The sequence below is a fragment of the Pavona decussata genome, unplaced genomic scaffold (assembly GCF_977016875.1).
Source record: "Pavona decussata unplaced genomic scaffold, jaPavDecu1.1 SCAFFOLD_193, whole genome shotgun sequence".
Taxonomy (NCBI): domain Eukaryota; kingdom Metazoa; phylum Cnidaria; class Anthozoa; order Scleractinia; family Agariciidae; genus Pavona; species Pavona decussata.
The window spans coordinates 1,406,089-1,432,500 of record NW_028145602.1 but is presented as its reverse complement, the minus strand read 5'-3'; the positions used below and the strand labels follow the sequence as shown (position 1 = coordinate 1,432,500).

The 26,412-nt window shown below is 38.1% G+C and overlaps 2 protein-coding genes across 10 annotated transcripts in view; one reads left to right on the top strand and one right to left on the bottom strand.

Annotated features, from left to right (window-relative positions):
* Positions 1-1,428: 1,428 nt before the first annotated feature.
* Positions 1,429-5,421, bottom strand: LOC146461947 (histamine H2 receptor-like). Its single transcript, XM_085086323.1, has one exon. It carries the CDS (start codon positions 5,292-5,294, stop codon positions 4,329-4,331), a length of 966 nt encoding a protein of 321 aa, XP_084942449.1. The 5' UTR covers positions 5,295-5,421; the 3' UTR covers positions 1,429-4,328.
* Positions 5,422-10,945: 5,524 nt separating this feature from the next.
* Positions 10,946-26,412, top strand: part of LOC146461943 (short transient receptor potential channel 4-like) — a 99,743-nt gene continuing 84,276 nt past the window's right edge. For all 9 annotated transcript variants that reach the window (XM_085086337.1, XM_085086343.1, XM_085086342.1 and 6 more), the window contains exon 1: positions 10,946-12,084. In XM_085086337.1, the coding sequence (XP_084942463.1) occupies positions 11,221-12,084 (864 nt within the window). In that variant the 5' untranslated portion in view covers positions 10,946-11,220. The remainder of the gene's footprint in view (positions 12,085-26,412) is intronic.

The following is a 26,412-nucleotide window of genomic DNA, read 5'->3' as shown; positions in this document are numbered from 1 at the left end:
GACTTTCAAATTTCAGATTAGTCACGATCCCTAGAACTCTCATTCTTTCCTATTGTTAGTAGAATAATAAAGAAAGAATTTCATTTCCTCTGCTCCTCAGGGGAGGAAAAATTGGAAATGTAGGGGCAAGATTAAAGGGTACTCTGCTAGCAGGACACTCAGGCATACAATCTATTATACTGAACTAGAAACTTCAGATACTCTTCAGCACACACTATATAAAGAGCAGATTGTCCTTCATTTTCCATCTCATATATTAGCTTTGAATTAAGTAACCTGGAAATTAGATTTCCTTACATTGCAAAACTATTAATTGTCCATCGAATGAATGAATGAATGAATGAATGAATGAATGAATGAATGAATGAATGAATGAATGAATGAATGAATGAATGAATTAACTTTAATTAACTTTGACTTGCTGCAAATTATTTGGAATGATGAATCAAATAATTAAGTACCCCTCCCCCCCCCCCCTGCAGCCACCTGAATGCTTAAGTCCTTCAAATAACCACCCTCAGCATCCTAAACATAAAAATATAAAAAATATAAGCACCCCGGTCACTTATTGAAGAATTTACGGAAGATATCTTTTTACTTTGTATATATGTCTATATACTAGCCTTTACTTTTAACGTTTTTTTTAATCCTACACATTTGGTGTAAGCCTATCTCAGCAACATTCTTTTTTTTCAATTGTAACCTTTCATAAATGATAAATTCATCCTTTAATGTTTTTGTGCATTAATTAACACATCAGCTAAACAAGATTTGCTTTCAGATTTAAAGTGTTTTAACCTAGTCTTAATCAAACTTTGAACACAGATAATTTTAAATTTAAAGCATGTAAAATTGCAAGGTATGATAGAGTTTGCTGTATAATACATTAATATGTATAAGTGAAAAATGTATAAATAATTTGATATGTATGTAATTTACACAATTGGCACATTGTGATGCAGCCATCTCAACCAGGCCTTATTAATCTCAATCGGCCCCATTCTCCCCAGTACCATATAAAGAAACCTATGGAGTTCAGTGAGGAGAATTTACATGTTGACTATGGGACTTAATGGGTTGTCCCAGGTCGAGAAGCTGAAGAAGGAAAACTTGTCTGCATGCTGCACAAGGAAGGAATACCACATTTTTTATGTCTTGTCATTTTCAACTTTCAAAACTCTATATGACTGGATATAGTTTCACTCTTAAGTTGACCCCCTGCAGTAGAGTTTGTTTGTTTATAATTCAGTCACATAGATTTCGATCCACTTCAGAAGAGTTTTACATTTACCGTATTTATTCGCCTATAATTATTATAAGCTGAGAACCCAAACTTGAGAGACCTGGCGATGGGCTTTAAAGCTTGTTAAAAAAATCTGGAAAACTCAGATATACGCCAAGACCCAAGTTTCTCAGAAAAAGTTCACCTTTGAATTGAAAGCGATCTTTTGAAAGCATCCCTCTCAGGAAACATGTGTTGATTGTTGAATGAATAAAGACAACCAAATAAATATTCAAAAGTTTATTGAAACAATTAGCGAATCAGCAAGAATGTGAATATCAATTGATCCTAACTGGACTATAAGTACAGTTACCGTAAACATAACATGTCATTCCACTGCAGAATTGCTGAATTGCCCCATTCTAGACAAAGACAATTATTCAATATTTTGTTCTAGATATTTATTGCACCTCATACCCCTGGAGGGGGGGGGGGGGGGGTGCCGCTGGGACTCTGAAACCCTTACCCTAAACTTAGACCAAGTTCAACTACATTTTGCAACCCTATACTGGACTAAGGACTAAAAACCCCTACCCTATTCCAGACTCACTATTTTCCAGAAACTCGACCACTATCACAGTTTAGCCAAAACAAAAATCTTCTATGTGCACAACATTTTTCAAGTGCCATTTCCTGGGAAAACTAGTCTAGACTAAATTCTTCAAGCAATATTATTAATCACTTTCCTGCAAAGTGATACCCTATTTTAGATCACACCTCTCTGATGCTTATACCCTATCCCAGACGAAACACTAAACTTCTTAAAAACCATGCATAGCAGCGCCTAATCACAGCAGCACATACCCCTGCATATAGCTTATATATAGAATTCCACCCCTCCACCCCCCACCACCTGGGCTTAATAGCCAATAATGTCGAACAGTTATTGCTCTGGGCCCAGTTGTTCAAAGCCCGATTAAGCTAATCCTGGATTAACGCAAACTTTGACTCAAATTTAATTGCTAATCAACAAAGATTCTTGGAGAAGATTTTTGACCCTCAGTTTTTACTTAGACTTTTCTTTACCTTTAGCTCGAAATTAACCTTTAAAACCATTTTAAAACGAGCGCGATGAAAGCGCCAATGAACTTCTAATCGTGAATTAGCGTTAATCGCCTTTCGAACAACCCGGCCCTGTTGTTTTTTCTGCTGATGATAATTAATCATCCAAAATACTAGAGTTGTATATTAATAAGTAAGTAAATTTATTTCAACTCGGGTTGATGAGGCTGATTTAAGGCCCCTGGCAATACAGTCATGCTAATTAATGCCGAGAAAAATATAAAAATATATACCATACATGATCAATCAACGACTAACATTCTAACTATATCTAACTTCTACAAAATCAGTTTTTCTCCCTGTGCCTTAATTAGAGTGGTTGCAGAGACCCAGTTTTATAACCTTTTTTTATAACAGTTTTATTTTTATAACTTGAAAATTATCCATTTTGTTATTCAATTATGTATTGATCCCCGTATGAAAATTTACAGCCCAACATGGCGAGAATCCAGCCTGATTCTGGCCATAAAGTCATTTTTGTGGCGTGATCGATCGAACGAGACAAAGCGAGACACCAGATTTGTCTTGCTACAGTGGTAGACAGAGACATTTGTCTTGCTCTGTTCCCTACACATTTGTATTATTTCGCCCTGTAATAGAAAATGCCTCAAAATTATATGGATAACCTGTTCAATAGATCCGATTAGGTGCCACGTACAGTCGACTCCCGATAACTCGAACCTCCCGCTAACTTGAACCAATTTTCCTTTCCTTTCAGGTCATTTTCTATATAATTTTACCCTCGATAACTCGAACTCCCGATAACTCAAACCTTTTTCAATTGAACCCTGGAAGGTTCGAGTTATCGGTAGTCGACTGTACCTGTATAGTTTTTTGTGAACGAGTCTCCCTCGACCCCACCCCCTCCCCTGTTTCTGGGATAGTTGACTGCTGGTGACCACTGACCTCAATTTTAATTTTAAAAGAAGAAGGGCCTCATCATTCAATTGGTACATATATCTTATTCGATGGTTTTACATATAATACGCGCGGATATTTTGCGAGTTGCGTAGTATTTTTCCGAGCCCCGAAGGGGCGAGGAAAAATACGAGCAATGAGCAAAATGTCCGCGAGTATTATATGTAAAACCATCGAATAAGAGATTTATTATTCCACTACAAAAAGATTTTGTTATTTTGGCTTCTCTGTTTTGGTAACAGTTTTCAAATGCACCCGGCATCAACTGTCCATCGGTATATGGCGCGTACGAATGATGTAAACAACACAGAAAGCCAGTTAAATGTCTTTAATTTGATAAGATAAAATGAAAAGATAAATGACAAGTGAAACTTGTTTTCGAGTCTGCATCGTTTCAAAAACTATTCTTCGTCCAGTCCGGACATTGTTGCTCCTTTTTTCTGCCTTTTCCGTCCGTATTCGCTCTGTTGTAAACCGGTCAAACCGGGACACTACAGTGTATTACGGTCTCATATTTTGCGCGTTCTCTTGACCTTATTTGGTGAAATGACATAATAGTGGAATAATAAAATACAATATTTCCTCAATAATTGAGTGTGCAGCCTTAATTAAAGAGCTCTCCTTTGAACAAGTCAAAATCAGCTGTACTGATCATCAACCCGGCCTGACCCCAATGAAATTCCAGGGGTTTTCTCCTCTGTATTTATTAGCTTGATGCAGGTATGTGCAGCCGCAAAGGGTATGTTTTTTGAGCCATTTTGGTCTGTTCAAACCCCTGGTATAGATTTTAACTGTTTTGGTCTGAAAGTCTAAAATGGGTTTGGATTCTAGAAACCTGCCTGAGGTCAGAAAATGCATTTGGAGTTTAGAGGCCAGGTCTGCAAAGGGATATTGGAAAATTACACATTTTGGTCAGAAATAGTTTCACGTCTTGTATCTTAACCACTCAACCCCTGACATCAGATTACTGACATCTCCTTTAAGATTGCAACTCAGATAACTCCCAAATGTAGGGAAAATAGTTTAATGGCTACAACAGAACTGAACGCATCAAGCACAAGACTTCTTAACTAAGTGCAGTTGCAGACCGTGGTCTTTTACAGTGAATAAGTTGCAATATGGCACGGTGAAAGTCCTTGTTTCTCAAAGAGTATACCACTGGATTGATCATTCCATTGCTACAGGTAATCCACACACTTACCACGCCCAGCTGCTCTATGATACAGGACTCACTTCCTATAGCATAAAAGATTTCCAGAATTAATACTGGAACCCACACAATGACCAGGAACAGGAACACAAAGCCAACAGTTTTGGCCATTTTGACTTCAATTCTAGTTCCTTTCAGGGTGTCTGAAGTGGCGGTGGTTCCAGGATGTAACTGGCCATGTGACAGAAGCTGTTGACGATTCTCCACTGCCTTTTTGTAGATCTTGCGGTACAGTGTGCAGATAATCACCATTGGTAGAACTATGTGCAGACCCAGAAATGCATAGTAAAATTTATAGTTGACATTCCAGTCATATGATAATCCTGATGTAGGATCAAAGGCAAACACGTTCATTAATATAACAACAACCAAATTGTATAGCCACACTAATCCAATTATGAGCATGGTCCGTCCCCATGACACGATTTCCCTGTATCGCACCAGGGACATGACAGCCTTGTAGCGATCCACTGTTATTACTAATACGGTCACAAATGAACCGGCCACCGAAAACAGCCAAAACGAATTCAAAACGTGCGTTCCCATAGCACCGAGAGGCCAATTTGGGTACGTCCAGACGTATGTGATCTCCAATGGTATCACTCCGAGCGAGATGCAGATGTCAGTTAACGCCAAACTCAGCAGGTAGCCATTTGAAGGTCTACGGAGTTTCTTGTCCACACAGATGACCGCGGAAACTACTGTGTTCTCGCTGACGGACAGCAAAAATGTCAACCCGAGTAGGATGGAGATGGGAATCTGGAAATCCAAGTTGAACGTGCAGCTGGCGCTGACTTCCGTTTCGTTGGACGAATGATTCATTCTTCTACTCGTTTGAAGTTTGATTTTCAATATCTGGGATGAAAGGCACTTTAAAACCTTGCTTAGACTCTCAGTCGTTGTTTACACACATCACTTTCGCAACCTGGCAGCTGTTTTTTACGTTCCTCGTTCCCAGGGCCGCTCAATTTCTTGGCATAGGACTGCAATGCGTTAGTGAACAACCAGATTAATTAGAATATTGATTTTTTTTACTCTTAACTTCTGGTTCTACAATATGGCACAAAATGCCATAACTTTGGTCAATATTTCTGAAACGGTTTTTCAATTTTCTATTGCCACCAAAACGATCTTGAAGACGTGTGTACAATGAGGCTTTAACTTTTCATAATTTAGTTGTAAGATATTTTTCGCATTAATACAGGCATACTTAGCTGTAAAACAAGCCACATGTTGGAGAATACCCCCAGAAACATTTATCATGGCCTAAACTTTAGCTCTGAAATACAAAACACTCATCAGTTAAAACTTAATAAAATTTATAACTACGTTACAGGTTCTGTCCTCAGTTTGTCAAAGCGCACAAAGCATCTGTGTGCTAATACGTAGGGTGACAATTTTCGAACATTACCTCTACTGGGTCTCTTGACACGCTGGCTCTCAGATCACAACTAGCAACACTTTAATAATTATTCAGTCAGACTGTTTATATTAGCTTATAAGCTACATGAATTATTTACGGAATCATAAAGAATACAACGCTATGAATAATGCAATCTTGCATAAAGATTCCCGCTTTTCTTCCACGAAATGCTTAACAGGGTGACCTTGCATAGTCGTTAGTCAGATAAAAAAGTCCTTGAATCGTAAAGGCTTCCGAACTTGACGTGTCGACATACGAACACTCTCCTGCCGTGATGGACCTTCTGGCTCTCTGCAGCCATGTTCTCTTTGTTCACGTTACTTGTCTGCTTCTACTCCTTGTAATTCTTGCCTTTGTATCTCACCCGCGTTATCTTCATGAACGTCTTTATTCAGTGAACGTCATCTGCACCACGACTAGCACCCTTATTGCCATTGTACTTCTCAACAAACGCTGTATTACGCTTGAACTTGATTCTTGAAACCTCACTTCCTGTCTTTTGGAAAAAAAATTGAAAGGGCTGGGACAAAAATTACTTGACAACTTGTTCGACTTCTCTGCCCTCAACAGTACTGCATTACCACTTCTATCGCCGGACTTGGTCACAGTGCCTCCCCTCGTCTGCATTTGCTTTCCCTATTAACTTACTCGACCAGTCCTTATCAGGCGCTTCTTCTCTTGGAACGTCGACAATATCTCTTCTCAATTTCTTTGGATCTCATTTCCCGTCGAAACATTAAAAAAGGTTGTGGCCCCATGGTAACCTGCGTTGTAGACCTCGTACCACGAAGTAAGAGTTCTCCGTAAACGCATAGCTCATCCTTGACATGCAGATATGAAACAGCGGACGTGCATTGGCTCCAGTTCCCAGACCTCTCGCAACTTTCCACCTTGCTCAGTTCTTCATCGTCATGACTGATAGCCTGGTAATGGATTTCTCGATCTCTTTGGCTGAAGTGCAACTGGTACTAGTAAGTAAGTAAGTAGGTAAGTAATTATACTAAATCCTTTATTTAAAGAGGGTGGCACTAAATAGTGAAAAAACACTAATAAACTTGTGGCCCCCTGCCTAAAACTAATAAAACTTGATAATTGCAAAGGTTCTCTACAATCGGACTGACCCAGTCAAAATCGTCCCCTTTAAATTTGTCCAGATGTTTGTTGGAATTCAACCTTGACAATGTATCTGCGATATTTGCTTTTTCCGAACTGCATACGACCATGAAGTCGTACGACTGAAGGCGCGAAGTCCATCTTTCCATTCGTGCACATGGCTTTGAAGTGGCTGAATAAATGTGTTCCAGGGACTGATGGTCGGTTTCTAACTCAAAGTACTGCCCACATACATAGGTATTAAACCACTCGCACGCCCACACTAGCTAGCGCCAGGGACTCCTGGCTTTTCTAGATTTGTTCGGCTGTACCCTTTTACAGCATCTGTTAAGCTTCTAGACGCATACGCGATGACCCTACAGATACCGCCCTGCATTTGTGCGAGTACCGCACCCAGACCAACTGATGAAGCATCTGCGATAATTCACGTCCTGCTATCGACTTTGTAGTACGCCATCGTGTCTGCTTTCGTGAGCATTTGCTTTAACATTTCAAAAGCAGTTTGCTGTTTCGCTCCCCATAAAACTTAGCACCTTTCCTCGTTAGCTCTTGTATAGCTCTCACTGCCAACGCTACGTCCTGCATGAACTTCGTAGAGTATTGCACTAGGCCCATAAACGACCTGACCTCTCTCGCATCCGTTAGGGCTCTCGCATCTTGGATAGCTGCAATCTTTTCCTCGTTTGCATTGATACCATCACTAGTCAATTAGTGTCCGAGGAAAGTTAGCTTTGATAAGCGGAACTCACACTTGTTACCACTCCCATAAGCCGGTCAACCCGACCTGCCTTAGTTTGTCCAGCACTGCAAAAATCCTCCTGTCGTGCTTTTTCACATCGCTTCCAGGAATGATAAAATCATCAGCGATATTCGCCATGCCGTCACATCCTATGAGCACATTCTTAACAATTTTAAATACTGGTACTTTTCTGGGGTAGGCGTCATGCCAAACATTAGTTGCTTGTACCGATACGAGCCAGGATTGGTCACAAACCTCGTGATTTGCCGGCTGTCCTAACTAAGGAAAATATAGTGGAAACTCCACTTTAAAACAAACTTGTTGAATACTGTGCTTCCATTTAAATCGTGCAAACGTTTCTCTACGGCAAAAATCGGATGCCTCTCTCTGACAATCGCTTCGTTGGTACGACGCAAACTCTGAAGTCACCATCACTCTTCGGGAAAACTTACAGAATCCAGCCAGACGGACCTTCCGGTACCTCCTCAATAATGTCTGCTTGCAGCAGCTCGTCCACTTTCTCGCGTAGGCCAAATGGCATTCTATGTACTGGCTATGCAACAGGTCACGAATTCATCCACTTGGGGTTTCAGCTCATAATCTCATAATTGAGAAGACAAATCCCGGTAAAAAAAGTCTTGATATTTTCAACGAATATCATCATCAGAGTACTCACACTGTTCGCCTGAAGGAGACCAACATGCAATAAACCACCTCCCCAGTTGCTCCTAAAGAGTGCGGCCGTCACCCTTAATAACCACAAAATCATCTTGACTTCAGCGTTACTACTGGTCGATACAACATTCGCATAGAACGTTCCAAGGGTCGTCAAAGGTCCCGTACCACTTAGGTAAATAATACCTTTGCTGAACGGCGAGATTCCACTGGATTTCGTTAACTTTCAACCAATTCTATGTCTGCTGGCCCAGAGTCAATCAGTACGTTGGACAAGTCTACACCTCCGGCATTGAGAGTCACCACATCATTATCCAAACTCAGATGATCGTTGCTTTGACCAACAGAGAATACGAAATGAGGACTCTGCCTAGCCCCACCTGGCAACCTCTCACCCTCCACGGAATTTTCCTCGTTGCCCATATGGCGTCGGTTACAGTTGCTCCCTCTACCAGTCGCGCTCTTTCCTTTCTCAAACTTCCTTCCTCCATTGTGGTATCCTTTCGAATATTTATTTTGAAAAAGTCCTATTTTCCCACACTTTCTACAGGCCTGATCACGTGGCCCCGCAACTTGTATCTCCCACAAAATGTTCTTCCAGACCGAACCATTGCAGATCTTCGGCTTCTTGCCTTTTTTTCAGTGGGTCGCCCGCGTTGCCTCCGGGGTATCTAATCGACCGTTCGGCAATCAAACTCAATCGATCGAGCACCAGTCGTTCGATTGGGTTCGGTAATCGAACTCACAATGAATTTGGTCAATCGAGCGTTCGATTACCGAACTCCTGTTTGTTTGATTTTGATTTAGTTTATGCCATTTATAAAGGTTGATTATGATAACTCTTGCCTGTTTTAGTTATTTTCAGGCGTCAATAGATGCATTCCGAACAAAATCGAATCGGATTAAGTTCGATTGCGTTCAATATTGTTCGATTGGTTCGATAATCGAACTCACAGCAAATTAGATGTTCGATTTTGTTCGATTAGCGAACCCAATCGAACAATTGGTGTTCGATTGAATTTTGGTTCCATTTTGTTCGATTAGATACCCCGTGGTTTACGTGACTTTGGGCTCGAATTCTCTTTCATCTCCTTCATCTGACAATTACCTACCACTTGTGCCCTTGCAAATCCTTCAGAAGGACAATCCAGAGTTATGTGCCTTTTTGCTGCAGAAAGGTGGGACGTAAGTGACTGGAGTAGCACTTAATGATCAGCAGGTCACGAATGTAAGATTTCGTCCTCGTGCTAAATTCCAAAGTACGTCCAAATCGCAGCGCCCCACCTGTTGTCGAAGCCTATTTTCAAACTGATTAACTGTCTCGTCAGCAGCTTGAGCGATCTGCCTAAAGAAGTGCCCTTCGAACGGGGCATTTGCTATCGGAACAAAGAAATCATCCAGTACTTTCATCGTCTCCCCGAAATTAGCAATCTCCTGCTCGTTGACCAAAATATTAGGGACCTTAAGCAGTCTCGACGAGTCTGTGGACGACGACGAGCGTGACCGAATAGGACCTGGGCCGAGGACCCCGTTCACGGTGGGAAAAACAAATGTTTAAGCAAGCTGGGTTGAGGACGCCGAACGGCGCGAAAAACAAATAACAAATGTTTTAGAGAGCTCCCGACCTCGAAGCTCTGAAAGTTGTAAATGGCGTCATTTAAAGAAATACGAGAGTTGCTCTCAGTCTTGAGCACAATACCATTAGCGAAGAAGAATTCCTTCTTCTAACGGAAGAGTTTGAATCGAAGAATCGTGAGAACCAGGCAAAGTGTCCATGCTCTTTTAAGCTCGTTTTAAGCGGTCACTTCTGACCCAATTTGTACGCCTGGGCACCCAGGAGAGAATACTTCGGTAAAAATCTAATCTTAGTTTTACTGAAATAGTCCCACTGGAAAAATATTTATACAGTCATAAGCATTGAAGGCAAACTAAAACACTCACGGATTCTTTCCCGCCGCCATCGAGCAATTCAGCTCTCAGTTGTCTAACTTGACGGATATATTTGCGTCCAGCTTTCGGTAAAAAGCAGAAAATAAGTTTCCTTAGAGCAAATTTTATTATAAGACATGATAAAATGGACACAAAGATGCGAAAAATCAATTTTAATACTTACGTTCACTCGAAGACGGCAAATCGGTTGTTTTGACGTCCTCAACACCATGTGGACGACATCTATCACATGCGCAAAAGCTGCTGCATGCGTTGGAAGACTTCCGGTCGTCGTCGTCTCGACTCGTCGTCGTGGTTGCTTAAGGTCTCTATGTCAACACCCGCCGCGAGTAATACGAGAGCGCTTTTCTGTGCGTCATCCGTTGACTTCACACGACGAACACAAACGCTTCCATTTCTTTCATCTTTGACTAAAACCGTATAGATCGCCGTTTGGATCAAAGTTCATCCATTGACTCCACTCTTTTGTAGCATTTATGATTCTATTTAATGTTAATTGTAAATTAAGATGAAAGATTGATTGATTGATTGATTGATTGATTGATTGATTGATTGATTGATTGATTGATTGGGGCTAAGATAGCGCAGTAACGCAATTGTAATCATGCATATCAAAGAATATGACATTATAGATTCCAAGAAGCAAACTATTAATAATATATTACTTCAGTATTCATTCATTTCGCTTTCGATTGAATTTCTTGGTAAACAAACCAATGCTTATTTAATACCCGTGTTATATATAAACAACTTATCGCATTCAAAGAAGCATCTGGTGACGACTCAAACTTTTTCTTTTGGAGTTTGATTATAAGAAAGAGGCAGAACAAATTGTCGCCGCGAAAGGCATGCAACAGCCAGCACAAAATGGTTTCACCAACATTTTTGATGCAGTGAGGAAAGGAAAAGAAGAACAAGTAAAGCGGGAATTTCTAAAGAAGACTTCAACTGACACAGGGAGAAAAGCAAGAGAAGGGGGTCCGGAAGATAATGCGAACCAAGCGACTGGATCATTAACACACAGGGAGAAGCTCTTGAGAGCTCTTGAAAAGAAAGACGCAGGTAAAGTTTGGAACTTAATAGCGGAAGGAAAAGAAGAGGACGTTAAAACGGCGAACAGTTTGAACGAACATCAACAGACGCGATTTCAAAACGAAGATGCCGAGCAGGAGCGGATCAAAATAATTCCTAATCAGTACCATGAGGGAACAGCAGGAGACGGGGAACGAATAGAAGCAGATGGACAAGAGACGAACAGTTCCATGGAAGAACAGCAACAGACACCGTTTGAAAACAAAGATGAGCAAGAGTGGATCACCATACGTTCTGACCCACTCTACATTGGTTTGGAGTGGCTGTGGAGGACAAATCCTTACAGTCAAACCACCTTTATTAGTTCGAATTCGGCAACAGACGGACGAGTGAAGAAGGAAAGTAACTTGGAAGATGTAATTGAAGCGGCTCTGCGTAATGCACATCTCCTGGAGAAAATTGCTTTGTACGAGCATCACGACAGCCGAGACAAATACACAAGGAGAGCGGAGAAGTATGAGAAGTTTGCCGCCGATGTTGTTGAAGAAAGTACTAATTGGACACAACTGCAGACGATTATGGACGTGGAAGGAACTGGGTGTTTAGTGAATAGCAAGTCCGATGATTTCAGCCAGAGCCTGAGTCTTCTCAAGATTGCGGCTGATAAGAAAAGGAAGAAGGTTTGTGTAATTCCTTGTCACTTTTGATTGGCGTCTTGATCGACGCCATAGTGCAGTTTCGGTGAAAACAATTTCTACAGGCAATTTCCAGAAGTCCACTGAGGGACATATTTCGGTTGCACATCGGTTTGGAATATTTCGAATATGTATATTCAGAATATTCGAATTTATAATAAGTTGTAACTACTGACAAAACTTTTCACCAGTAAAATGGCATTTCAACATTTCGTTTTCGTTTTTGAAAGGGAAAATATGTTATTTAATGCACTTTTTTTTAGCCGTAAAATGAATTTAACATTACAATCCAAAATGAAACGTCGACTGGCGTATTCGTTGTCACGATGGGGAAATTTTTGCCGGTCAGTGTTGTTCCGGGAAATACATTTACTGAAGGGCACCCACGCAGCGAAAAAAATTTAAGAAAATCCCTAAAATGTTTAATAATTAATAGGTCTTATCACGGTTTTCGACGCCATATTGACGAGTAGGCAAACAGGCTTGAAATAACAGTGTTTGTATGGAAATCCGATGTCAAATAATTCTCATAAAACATCACTTCTAAAAAATTCATGAATTGGAAACTTTTGGCACTAGGAAAAGGAGATTAGGAAAAAAATTGGAGGGATGTAGCTGTGCCAGAAAGCGTCCAGTCGTGTTTTGAACTTAGTTCGCGGGAAAAAAATACAGGGAAATGTATGGAAAGTTCAAAACACGACTGGATGCTTTCTGGCACAGCTACATCCCTCCAATATTTTTTCTTAAACTCCTTTTCCTGATGCCAAAAGTTTCCAATTCATGAATTTTTCAGAAGCGATATGTTTTATGAAAATTATTTGACATCGGATTTCCATACAAACACTGTTATTTCAAGCCTGTTTGCCTACTCATCAAAATGGCGTCGAAAACCGTGATAAGGCCTAATGTGTTCCCAGATCGTTTTGTGGCCTTATTAGGACATATTTGTATAAGCTGATACAGATTAATCTGGTCAGATGCTTAAGAGCGGCTTTCCACAAATATCGACCAAGTGGTTGCACAAGTCAAAAAATCGATTTCGTTCATATTTCGGTCATAGGTAGTCCCTAGTGAGAAACAAACTGAGCTGTAGTTAGTTTTTCAAAATACCCCTTCCTTTCGAGTAAATATGCGAAAAACGATTTTGTCTCAGTTGAACTCAAAGTCCGCTTTCGCCGCCGGGATGGAATTTTCCTTAACTTTCGACGGCTCACGTATCAATCCGCAGACTGTTACTAACCTTCACATGACATTTATTGCTTTATTAGGTCTTCCTCTTCTGTTTCACGGGAAAACATTTAAAACCTAAGTTTCTTTTACGTCCGAAATAGGTTTAGAAGAGCATGCTATAAATGCAAATTTTCAGCAACCACATTTCATAGCACCAAAACATTGCCAATTTTACCCATGGGCGATAACTTAGATTTCCCTATAATGACTTTCTATGGCTTCACTGTATATCTATTTATCATAATATAAAAACAAAGCTCTGGGTAAATGAAAATAAATGACCCGCTAGGCTCCAGATTTATCAGCATTTTCTTGAGATTTGGTAATCGAAGCGCAAAAAAGATGGCGTGACAGACTGTCACGGGTACAAATAGTTTTTCTTATTAGAAAAAGATGAAGCGACATTTTTAAAAGAAAGCATTTTTCATTCGCAGTAGAAAAATCTTTGGATCGAAAGTTCGGTAGCGTTACTGACCAATATATATTGTCTATATCGCGGCTGCTTTTTATAGATGGAAATTCCAGAGTATCCGTTCGCTCTGATGCGGAGTAGTTGATAAAAGAGAGAACTGGGACAAAAAAAAAAAAACTAGCCTTGGGGTGTCTTAAAAATCCCAAGGTCACGAAAAAAATAAAAATCCCAAGGTCATGAAAAAAATTCCAAAAAATTCAAAGGGACTTTTCATCTGCTTACGCGGAGGCCGGTTAATGAGAAAAAATCAAAGGGACTTTCCCTCGGCTTAAACTTCCGGTTATTAATGAGAAAAAATCAAAGGGACTTTCCCTCGGCTTAAACTTCCGGTTATTAATGAGAAAAAATCAAAGGGACTTTCCCTCGGCTTACGCGAGCGGTATTTTCACAGAAATTCTGTAAAAATCATTCATTCTCTTTTGAAATCATACTTAACTCCCTCTATAACTATTCCCCCATTTTAAATAAATATTTTTTAAATTTTTTTTGACAGGTCTTTGTTTTTTCAACCAATAAAGGAACAATGTTTGTCACACGAAGCGACTTTAGATTGACAGTTTGTTCCGCTTTGCAAAAATGAAAATTTTGCATCTTATTACGGCGTTCATCAAAATGCAAATTTACATTGTGTTCAAGTCCATTTGACAGTCGTACGATTCTATCCACCAATCAGGAACTGTCTGATGCATCAGACAGATTCTTTGTTTAAGATGATTTTGAAGTGGAAGGAATATTTCATTAAAGACATGGCTCCTTCGGAGCCGGCGCAAAGCGCCATGAACAAGAAACGTTATTACCTCGAAGCTTTTACACAGAGGATTGTTATTCGCTTTCCAGATGGCAAGAATTTTGTGAAAAGAAAGAAATGTTGACGAAATTTCCTGAGCTTGTAACGAAGCTTTGACGAAGTAAGTTTTGTGTTATCCATTACATCATTTACATAATTGTTTTATCTCGTGAAATAAACAACTCAAAACCACCCGCTCGCTTTTGAAATTCAACTCTTAACTCGCTACGTCGAGAAGGGATCCGAGTTTTTTTTGATATTTTTTTTTATTTCCTCTTTCAAGGCATCAACATCAACTGTCTTTGTCGGTTCGCTTTCCACTTTCACTTCATTCCTTTGTTTATTTCGAAGACGCTCTTTCATCGAAAAATATTTTTCAATCTCTCGCAAAATCGAGTCAAACTCACCATCAGAAATGAATCCATCCTTCAAAGCTTTCGAAATCAAACGACTCACTGACAAATGCGACGATTCAGCGAGAGAAATAGTCTTTTCATGTTTTCGCACTTTATTCTCGCAATTTTGACTCCCGGCCATTGAAGCCGATGAAACGAGTGTCGTAATTAATGCAGTCAAACTCAAAGGAACTCCGACAGCAATCCCGATTCCACTCAATGAAGTTCCAACACTGCTTGATGCCAACACGGTTGTCAAAAAAACTGAAACGGATGTTATTTTCGAAGCGATTGATTTTGCTCTCTTGTATTTTTTGCTCACTCGTTTGTAATGAGAAATTTCGCCTTCGAGTTGTTTTTGACAATCACAAATCTTTTTCAATCTGAATTGCGCAACGTCGCTTCGCTCGCTCACTTCGTTCGCTTCGAGAGAAGGATAAAGTTGTGGCGCACTTGGAATAATATTTTGTTCACTCATATTTTATTAAAAGATCTCAAATAATTTCAAATTCAAATCTCAACGGAAGCCCATTAAAATCGATGACCTCACCAGTTTCTTCCGTCACTGTGATTCGCAAAGAATCGATTATTTTTTTCCCACCTGCTATTTTCCGAAACGGGCTATGTTTTGATGAATATTCAACTCTTTCGAAAGGACTTCCTTTGCTGTCAAAACACGCCAAAACATTTGAAGGTTTTTCATTGAAAAAATTTTCGTTTTTATCAACGAGATCGCAGTTGATGAAGAGGTTGTTGAATGAAGCCAAACGATTGATGATGGTATCTCCACTTTTCAGAGTGTGCCGTCGTTGGGCTTTTGGCGAAACGTCCTGACTGATATCAATCAGACCAAGAAGATGAGTCAGGTCACGATCAAAAATAACTTTTCTTCCAAGAGGATTTTCAATCACAATTGGACCTTTTTGGTCATCAAGTTTTACTTTGATGTTTTCTTTTTCAAGTATTTTCTTTATATCTTTACCGATTGTGTAAAGAGTGTAATTTCCAGGATAAATTCTATTGACAGCACTAACGTTTTTGTCATCAAATATGCTGATTTCTCCTCTTTCTTTCATATTAAACCAAGAATTACAAAAAGAGCAACTGATCAACCTGATGAACCCAAATTTTTCAATTGGTTCATCAAAGTAAACCGTGTGATCATTTGAATTTGGCAAAACATTCAAAACAACCATTTTATTTTCAAAACATAAAAAATGGAAAACTTGTTAAAATGGATAGATTCCCACCCAAAAGAAGCAAAACGACTTTCCGAACAAGCAGAAGAAAAAGCATGGCGAAACTTCAAAGCCAAATTTCCCAACGCTGACCTCAGCAAATTCGTTGCACAAGTTGATATGACCGACAAAACACATGCAACAGCTGAAATAAATTTGGTTATTGTTCCCGGTCAACATTGGCAAATTGTTTCACCCAACCCCAAAGATTGGTCTGTTGAAATGAAGAAAGCTCTTGGATTTGGAGGCTTTCCAATCGAGCTAATTCTCAATTCAAATCCTTCAAATCCAGTTCCAGCTGTTCCATTTTCAGACAAAATCCCCGAATCTTTTGGGGAAATCCTTAACCAACCAATCAAAATTTTTGTAAAACCCAACGAAAGCTTCACAACAAAATTCCGAGAAATTTTTACGAAAACAAAGATCACCCACAAAACAGCAAAAGAATCAAGAAAATGGCTGAATCAACCAAACATGGACCATTGGCCGCAACAACTCAACTTTGCCTTTTGGTGCGCAACAACAGCATCAGGCATTTCAAGAAATCTCGTCAATTCACTCCCACCTCAAATCAAATCCTTTCTTCTTTTCCACATTTATTTCACAACAAGAAGGATTCTCTTCGAAATGGGAGGAATTCAAAGTGAATCTGCTCTCCCAGGTGATTCCACATTCAGTCAAACTGAAAACAAATACGACATTCCCTCATACAAGAGAATCTGTGCAGAATTTCAAATCTCGCCAAACGCAGATTTCAGATTCACCTTTGGTCAAAATTTTGGACTTGGATATGTTAACATCTTTTATCCAGGAGAAGGAGACTATGCACAAAAGCATTGGACTTATCCTCCAGCAACCCTTCAAAACCCATCAAGTCAAAGATTCTCCGATGAAGGCGGAACTGACGCAAAAGGAAACAGAATTGATTTCATCAGAAACGATCAAGGAGCTGACAAACAATTCGAATTTTTCATGACAAACGGACCTCTCAATGGACTTTCTCAAGCAGGAATGGCAAGACTCAATCAATCAATTGAAGCATTCGTTTATTGCATTCTTGGAGCACAAGTCAACGTCAGATCATCAATCCTTGGTGAATTTGGAGGCGCAAAGGAAGCTCAAAGAGAATTTCTCGTCCTCATGGAAGATCCAATCAGACAGCCTGACTTGTCAAAAAGCATCCAAAGATTTCAACTTGCGATTGATGAAGCAAAAGTCAGGCTTGATCTTGCCATCTCGCCAGGAACATGGTTGATGCCTTCAAATCTTGTTCTTAACACTCAAAGCACAGTCAAATACAACAACAATCTGAAAAAAGCAACTGGAAACATGAAACTCGGAGTCAACTCTGATGTAAATGTTGACTTGAAAAAAGTTGGAGCCAGGAATATGGATGGAGGACAATAAAAAAACAACAGATCAACTTCGCATTCTTCAAATCCAGAAAATGAAAACAAAAATACAAAACCACCGTCTTTGGATTCACAACAAGTCACAAAACAACTTCAGGAAGCGAGTGAAAACCAAGAAAAAGAAGAATCAAGTCAACACGAAACTTTCAAATCTGGCGTCATCATTGCAGCATCACTCGGAGCATTTGCCATTTATCGGATTTTTCGTTGAGTCCAATCCAATGGATTAAACTCAATTTTTAACTCGTTATCGCGCGCTCGCTCCGCTCGCTTTCTTTTGAATCTTTTCAACCATGAAAACTGCAACAGCAAGAATCAACAGCCAAGCGTTTTTTCCAAGGAATCCAACAACTTGTCCTGCAGTTTTGAAGATGAAACTCACGATTGATCCAATCAATCCAGGAAGAAGTTGACCAAGCTTTTTTCCAAGATCTTTCAATCCATTTCCAACTCCTTTGGCAACAGCTTTGAGTCCTTTTGAGAGGGCATTCACAATCACACCAATTGTTGTGCCAACAGCAAGGAAAACAGCAAAAACTGTGAATCCATATTTCTTGAAAATGTTTTTGATTTTCTCTCGAAGAGGCATTTCTCTTTCTATTTCTTCAATTTGTGTTCCCAGCCTGGCAAGCTCCTCTTCATTTTCTGCAACTCTTGCCTCAACTTCTGCTCTCAGTTGGGAAGAAGTGTTTTCATCTTCTAGGATTACTTTATCATTTTCAATTTGTTTTTTTAGTTCAGCCTCTCTTTCATTCAGTTCATCAATGGTTTTTGTCGTGTTGAGCCTTTCTTCAAGAGTGTTTCTTTCTTTTTGTTTTTTTGCAAGATCAGATTTGATTTTGTCAACCTTTGCTTGTTCTTTTTCTTTCGCTTTCACTTGTTTCTGCAAATCCAAATTTTCTTTTTTTGCATTTTCAAAATCTTTTTGCAAATTCTTTTTCATTTGCTTCAGTCTTTGCAATTCTGTTTGATTTTCAAGACTCGAACCATGTTCTTCTTCCAGTGCATCAATTTTTGCTTGCGTTTTTTCGAGTTTGTTTCTATAATCTCTGATTTCTTGAGCATTTTTGTGGAGTTCTTCAGCATTCTTTTCTGCTTGTTTCAATTGTTTTTCTGCTTCTCTCAGTCTCTGCCGGTTTTCTCTTATTTCAGAATTATCTTTAGCGATCAAAGATTCAGCATCAGTTCCCAAAGCAGATAATATTTCTTTTGGCAATTGTGGGTTTAATCTTTCTTTTCCTGTTGTTTGCTCTTTGGTCATTAATGGGTAGAATTTTTTCCCACTTTTTTTCATCCTGACTTCTATCTTATCTTTGAAAAACGAAGCTTCAAGTTTATCATCTTCTGCATTTGGGTATAATATACTGAGATCATCCCATGCATCTTTTGTGAGGGATTGCGCTTCTCCCCACGTTTGTCGACCTTGAGTTTCACCTTCAATGAAAGATGTTTCTGCAGTTTTTGGTCTTGCTCCTTCTTTTCCATAATCTCTGTTCATTGTTGTATTTGGAGTACTTTCACTGGGATTGTTTATTTCTTGATCAGAATCTTCATCATCATCATCATCTTTATCTTCATTTTTATCTTCTTCATCAGGATCAAGATCTTCTAAAGGAATGTATTCTGCCATTTTAAAAATAATATATTAAAATGGAAGTCAGTGAAAAAATCAATCCAAATTTTGAGAAAAAAACATCAAACGCACTCAAGGCAGACAGAACTGTTCACAGAGTCACATTCAACCCAAACAAAGCTTCCCCCGGTGAAACACTCAGGATTCCAGTCCCAAAGCTTCATGAGGGAACAGTCTTGGTTCCAGATTCACTCGCGTTGATTTTTGATTTGAATGTGAGTGGTCATGCAAACAATTTTCTGGTGAACAATGTTTCAAGAGCATTGGTTTCCAGATTGAAAATCAAGTTTGCTGGAGAAATCCTCGTTGACACAGACGGTTGGGATCTTTTCAAGCTATGGGAAGATCTTTTTTTGACAAAACACGAACGAGAAAACATGTTGAGTGAGGGAATTCAATCTGAGGCTCTCTCAAAAATCAGATCCAATGCTGGAGACAAACCAACTTCTTCAGTCGTGAAGGAAAACAAGCTCAATGATATCTTCAAAAGCAAATACAGAATCAGACTTGATCATGAAATTTTGAAAGATCATGGAGTTTTTTATCCAAGAGCCTTGTCTGATGAACTGGTTTTTGAATTGACCCTTGCCCCTGCAAGCGGTGTTGTGAAGGGATCTGACGCAACAAAACTTGCATATGAATTGACAAACATTCAGCTTGAATATGAGGTGATTCAAAGCAAAAAGCTTTCAGATGAAGTCAATTCAAATCTTCTCAACGGAGATCGTTTCATGTTTGAGCATGTCACTCATCACAAGACAATCACAATTGCAAAGGGAACAGACTCAATTATCAACGAGTCAATCAATGTTCCGAGAAGATCAATGAAGGGAATCCTCCTCCTTTTCTTTGAACCTTATTCAGCTGGAGCAAGAGATTCAGAAAAAACATTCAATCCTGACATCACAGAGGTGAAAGTTGACGTGAATGGAGTTCCAAACAAGATTTTCAGTCAAGGAATGAAAACGAGAGACATGTTTGATGAAGTTTTCAGAAGATTTGGAAAGGAAAATTCTTCAATGAACGCAACTGAATTCTTTGCTGGAGACAAGTTTGCATTGTTCATCGATCTCAGGAGCATGAAAGACAATGATCTTCATGGAAGTGGAATGAGATTGGTTAACACAAAAGATGGTGTTTATTTGTCAATCAAAAGAAAAGCAAGTGGATCAGGAAATGTCAAATGCCACATCTTCATCTTGGCTGATGCGCAATTCAGCATTTTAAACAAAGAGCTTGAGAGTGTGGCATATTAATTTCTTTTGAATTTTTCAAAAGAAATTTTAAACGGGTGGTAATTCAGTTCCAGGAGGAACAATCATTAACTCTTCTCTGACGAATCCTCTTCTTGGACCATCTTTCAAATAATAAAGAACCGGTTCTTTTTCATTCACAATTGCCCTGTCAATTGAATAAACTTTCAGAGACCAATTCGGATCAGTTGCTCTTCTTTGACCTCCTTCAAGTTCGCCAGGAGCAAAAAGAAACCTCACATTCACTGAAGAATCGAGTCTCTTTTCATTTTTTCCAACAGGTCTTGAATAATTTGGTTTCTTTGAATCAACCACCTTTTTTTTGATTGCGTCAATTGGTTTCTTTCCTGTAAGTCGAGTTGTTTCATTGTTCAATGCTTTCACAACTTCTGGAAGTCTTTTCACCCATTCCGTGGATCTTTCACCTGATTTTAAGTTCATTTCTTGGGAATATTGAAAACTGAAAAGTCTTTCACCCAAAGTTCGATTGAATCTCTCAACAATTCCTTGATCACGGTGAACATTTGGATTTCCTCTTCTGATTCTTGTTTCATGTTTTGACATTTCCTTTGTGACATCACCCATGAATTCTCTTCCTGGATCAACTTGAAGAATTTTTGGCCATTTCAAAGGTCCTTTGTAAATTTTCTGAAAAGCCTTTGAAACTTCAGAGGAATCTTTTGAAGTGAGAGGTTCAGCGGCTTTGAATCTGCTTGCAACATCAACAACAGTCAAGGCATATTTGAAAATCTTTCTCCCTCTTGGGAGTCTGTCATGAGGAAGAAAGAGAAGATCAGCTTGATGAACTGCATTGGGAAGTTCAACATCAAATGTTGGTCTTTGGATGTTTTTTGGAACAGGCAGATAGATTTGCCAAATTGCTTGTTTCATCAACCAAAGTTTCGCTTCATCTTCTGGAACATTGGCTTCTTGAGAAAGTTTTTTCGCTGCTTGAAAGCCTTTCCAATATCGTTTTGGGGAATAATAAATTTTTGACAGTTTTTTGTTTGACATTTTTAAAGGAAATGACTTGCTGCAAATCCAAGAGCCAAAGCTGATGTTCCAACAAAGATTAACTCTCCCTGTTTTTGAGATTCGCTTGGTTTGTAAAAGTCTGAAAATTGGGGTTCTTTGAGATGCTCAATTTTTTGTTGATGAACCTTGTTATAAAGTTTTAAAGCAAAGTCAGTGTTTGTGAAATTTTGTTTTGCTTCATCTTTCATTCTGTCATTTGTTTGAATCCAATCATTCAATTTTGCACGATTTTCTTCGTATTTTTCGAGTTCTTTTTGATATTTTTCAACTGCCAGGTTGTGTCTCTTTTTTCCTCGAGTGAGGCTGATTCTGAATCTCCAGAAATAAATTTTGCGAGATATGATCCACCAACAAAGGCGGTTGCATTGATTATTGCTCCTCCAATCATGATTGCGATGCTTGCCATTTTAACTTGGCAATATTTTTTGTTTTTCAAGATAATCTTTTGTTGCTAATGAGGCAGCAATGATGACAGTGAATTTCACATAATTCATGAGATTTGAGGAAGGATCAGAAGTCATGGGTTCTTTGATTACTTTCTTTGCAATCCATCCAAATCCTGCAGCCAATCCAGTGATTGTTGCAGCATCAGTCATTGTTTTCACGAGTTTATTGTCTGACATTTTATTTCAGAAAACAAATTAATCCATTTGTTTTAATTTTGGAGATTTTTTTGTTGCAGCTTCAGTCACGTTTTGCCTCTCAACTTCTACCATGGTGCTTCGCACCGACGCCTGCGGCGTCATGTGATCAATCAATTGTTTTTGTGCTTTTTCACTTCCCACGTTGCTTTTATTTTTGAAAAGATGTTTCAATTCTTCCCTCTTGTAATACAATCCAGCAAGTGAAACAACAATGCTGGCAACAGAAAGCACTTGAGTCAATGAAAATGAGCTTTTTTGTTCGCTTTCGTTTTCAGTTGGAGGGTTTTGTTTTTGTTCTCCTCTTTTAGTGTCTGTTCGCGTGACTTCTTTTGCTTTTTTCTTTGCTTCACGTGCTTTTTTGTTGTGTTCAGCAAGTTTTTTTCCAGCCGCAATTCTTCCTGGATTTTTCGGAACTGTTTGTTTTGTTGTTGTTGTGATTTGTTCAGAATCAGGTTCTTTCTTTTCAGAACTTGTTTGAGGTTCTTTAATTTTTTCAGGTTCTTTAACTTCTTGAGTCTCCATTTTAAATGATTTTTCAATTTCTTGTCATTTCATTTAAAATGGAAAAATTAAACAAAGAAGAACTTGAAGTGCTTTTGGAATATTACAAAAGTAAATCAGAAGAAAACAGACAAAAACATCGACAATATCTTGAAAAAGACAATCTTCAAGAAAATCATGAGTCAACATTTCATTTCTTTCGAAACCAAACGGGAGAAACAAAGACAAGACTCATGCAAGTCTTCAATGAAAGACTCAAACACCAGATGAGGTTGAAAAAGGATATCTTGAAGGATGTTAAAGAACTTGTTAAAAATGAGAAAAAAACTCCTTTCTTTCACAAGTTTCTTGGTTATTCCGTTTCTCTTTTTCTTTTGTTAAAATCAATGCAAATAATAATGAAATAATTTTTTATTTTTTTTTTATTTTTTTTTTATTTTTTTATTTAAAATATGACTCTTGAACCTGAAAAATTCAAATTGATACCATCAAGTTACAAAGGCAACAATTTCGAAAAAATTCAATACGATGGCAAAGATCTTCTCCAAAAACTCAAGGGTGATTTTGTCATCACAAAATATGGTCAAAGGCTGCAACTTTGTCTGAAACCTGTCGATTACGAGATTTTTGATCGGATCCATCGTTTGGCTGGCAAAGAAAATGTTACTTGTTTTGGTGGCATCGGCATTTCGATGAACAAAAATACTCCATTTTTTGATGAGTTCAACAAAAGAATGGATCAAAGCAAATGTTTCAATGAAAACAGAGAAATCAAGATGCGTGGTTGTGTTCTGGCGTGTTTTTCATCATTTTCAAAGAACGGTGTGCTTCTCAACCTTTATGCAAAGCAAGTCAAAGTAAATGAATTTTTGATTAATGATTTGACGAATGAAGAGATTGAGTCATTTTTTGATCTTGAAGATTAATTTCGTTTGGAAACCAAATGAAATCAGTCATAAAAAATATAAGGATCATTCAAAAAATCTTTTTTTATCATTCTAATTTGGAGTGAATAATCTTTACCAAAATACACATCAAAAAATGAAATACGAATTTGATCAATTTCATCATCTCTTTCAATTTTTGAAAGTTTTTCTATCAATTTTTCTTCCATTGATTCTTTTTTTTGCATTTTTTCTTTGATTTTCGATTCTTCGCAATTCAAATATTCTAAAACATCAATGAATTCATTCGAAGTTTTGTTGCCCACAAAATAAATCCATTGGATTTCTGGAAGGTAATAATTTTGACATAAATCATCAATGTAATTAAGATGATCTTCAATTTCAAGACATAAATTTTCATAAACACTGAATTGATCGAAAATTTCTTGTTTTCTTGCATTTCTGATTTCCCAGTGACACATGAGTTTTTTATGAAAAAAATTCTCGTTGAAATCATTTTTTGCAAGAACTCTGGCTGATAATGATTGAAGACTTTCCATTTTATATAAAAATAAAAAAAAATTTTTTTTGATTCTTTTTTTCAAGTTATTTCTCAGGTTCTTATTCAATTTCTTTCACAGGTTCTTTTCAAGTTCTTTTCAATTTCTTTCACAGGTTCTTATCAAGTTCTTCTTCAATTTCTTTCACAGGTTCTTTCACAGGTTCTTCGCTTCTCTTCACTTCTTCGCTTCGCGCGCTCACTTTGTTCGCTTCTTCAAGTTTCAAACTGTTTGCTGCCAAAAGACTTGCACTCGCGGCAGCCATGTATTTTCCGTATTTCAAATAAAGACTTCCAGCAATCAAATTGAGTTCTCTGTTCACAATAAAATCATTTTTCAATCCATTCAAAAACTTTTTTTCATCAAGAGGAAGAAAAAAACAAAGTGCTTTTGCACTGGCTTGCAAAAATGTTTCAACAATTGCACCGCAAGTTTTTGAAGACAAAGAAGCTTCTTATCTTTTGAAATATTTTTCAACATCTTTCTTTGAAAGTCTTTTGATTTGATCTTGTGTGAGTTCAACTCCAATCATTTCCTTGCATTGACCACTTGCTGCCAAAATGGCAAGATTTTCTCTGTGATCTGTTTCAATGGGTTGGGGTTCAGTTTCAAGAAGCGCCATGACTTCATTAATTGATTCGTTTGCTTGGATTTCCATTTTAAATGAAGTGGAAATTTTTTTCAGTTCAAAGAAATTTCAAAAGGATGTCTGAGGGAGAAATCAAGATGAGAAAATTTGACTTCTTTCAACTCTTTCATGTATTTTTCCTTTTCATCTTTTGTCGAATCTCCTGCGAATTCTTCGAAAACTGTTTTCATGTCTTTTGCTGATGGAGTGAAAAAAAGAATCAAAGAAGCAATGTTTTCTCTGAAAGGTTTTGCTATGCTTGACATTTGTTGAGTGAGAACCCAAACGCTGATTCCTGAATGTCTTGCAGAAAAAGCAAGTTTCACAAGTTCATTTGTCCTTTTTTTCACGTCTTTTGATGAAGCGCAATCATCGAGAATGATCAATGTGTTTGTTCCTTCAAAGGCAAAAGAGATTATTTTGAGCCAGTCATTGATTTGATGGTGTTCTGGGATGATAATGAAAAAATCTTTGTCATTCTCAGCAAAATTATCCCAGGTTTTGTTGTTGACGAAGGTTGGACAAAGGAGGAAAATGAAATCAAATTTTTGGTTGAATTTATTTTTGAGGAGATTCACAAGAAAAGTTGTTTTTCCTGAATTTGTTGGACCAACAATCAAAGCATTGAATGGAATGTTTTCTGGATTCATTTTGTTATTTTATAATGTCCATGTGCAAACGTGTGAATTCCATCCTCTCTGATGATTCTCTTATCATCATTTGCAGAAAGAGCAATCTTGTTGACTGTTTCTGTGAAAATTTCGTGTTTATGTGATCTGATGATATTCATTGATCTCATTTGTTTTTTTCCTGAAATGAGACAATCTTTGTAATCTTGATGTGTGATTGTTTTTTTGATGACTGATTTTTTGATTCCTTTGCACTTTTTTTCTTCCTTTCCTTCATGCATTTTCACAGAATAAAGTTTTGCCCGGAGTCCAACAAACTCTTCGATGATTTTTCCCCCAGCTTCGTCTTTCATCATTCCAATGACTTTTTTGTTTAATCCAGTTGGAATGTTTGATGGATGGTTTTTTTCAAAATTTGATGTGTCAAACTTTTCATGAACATCATTTGAAATGTCTTTGAAAAAGTCTTCTGTTTCGATCTCATAGCAAAGAGAATCAGTGTCAGTGAAAAGAAGTTTTGCTTTTTCTTGATATTTAGGTTTGATGTAATCATAATGAAAGTCAAAGATGAGAGTTTTTGAGACGTCAAGAATCGACATTCCACAATAAATTGGTTTGTCGAAAAGAAGTTTCACTCTTTTCATGTGAATTGCAATAAGATTTTCATCAAATATTGTGCAACTTTCAAAGTTTGGTTTTGCTGCGAATCGCAATGCACTATTTCTGTTGTTGACCAATTTGATGTCAACTCTTTTCCTGATGTTTTCCATGGTTTTTCCGAAAACAGAATTGTTCATGAGTTTAAAAAAATCTTTTTCGAAATCATTCTTTCCGTTTGCTCTGAGCTTTGTGTTGAGTTCAATATAAGATTTCAACCAAGGTTCTTCTTTGAATTTGATGATTCTGTGAATCTTTTTCAGTTTGAGACCCATTTGGAGATATTGCTTGAGATTTCTGTGATGAATCACATATTTTTCTTTGTTATTCAAAGTTGACAACAATTTTTCCGCTC

Coding starts and splice junctions, on each gene's coding strand:
- LOC146461947 (XM_085086323.1), bottom strand. CDS start 5,294: ATGAATCATTCGTCCAACGAAACGGAAGTCAGCGCCAGCTGCACGTTC.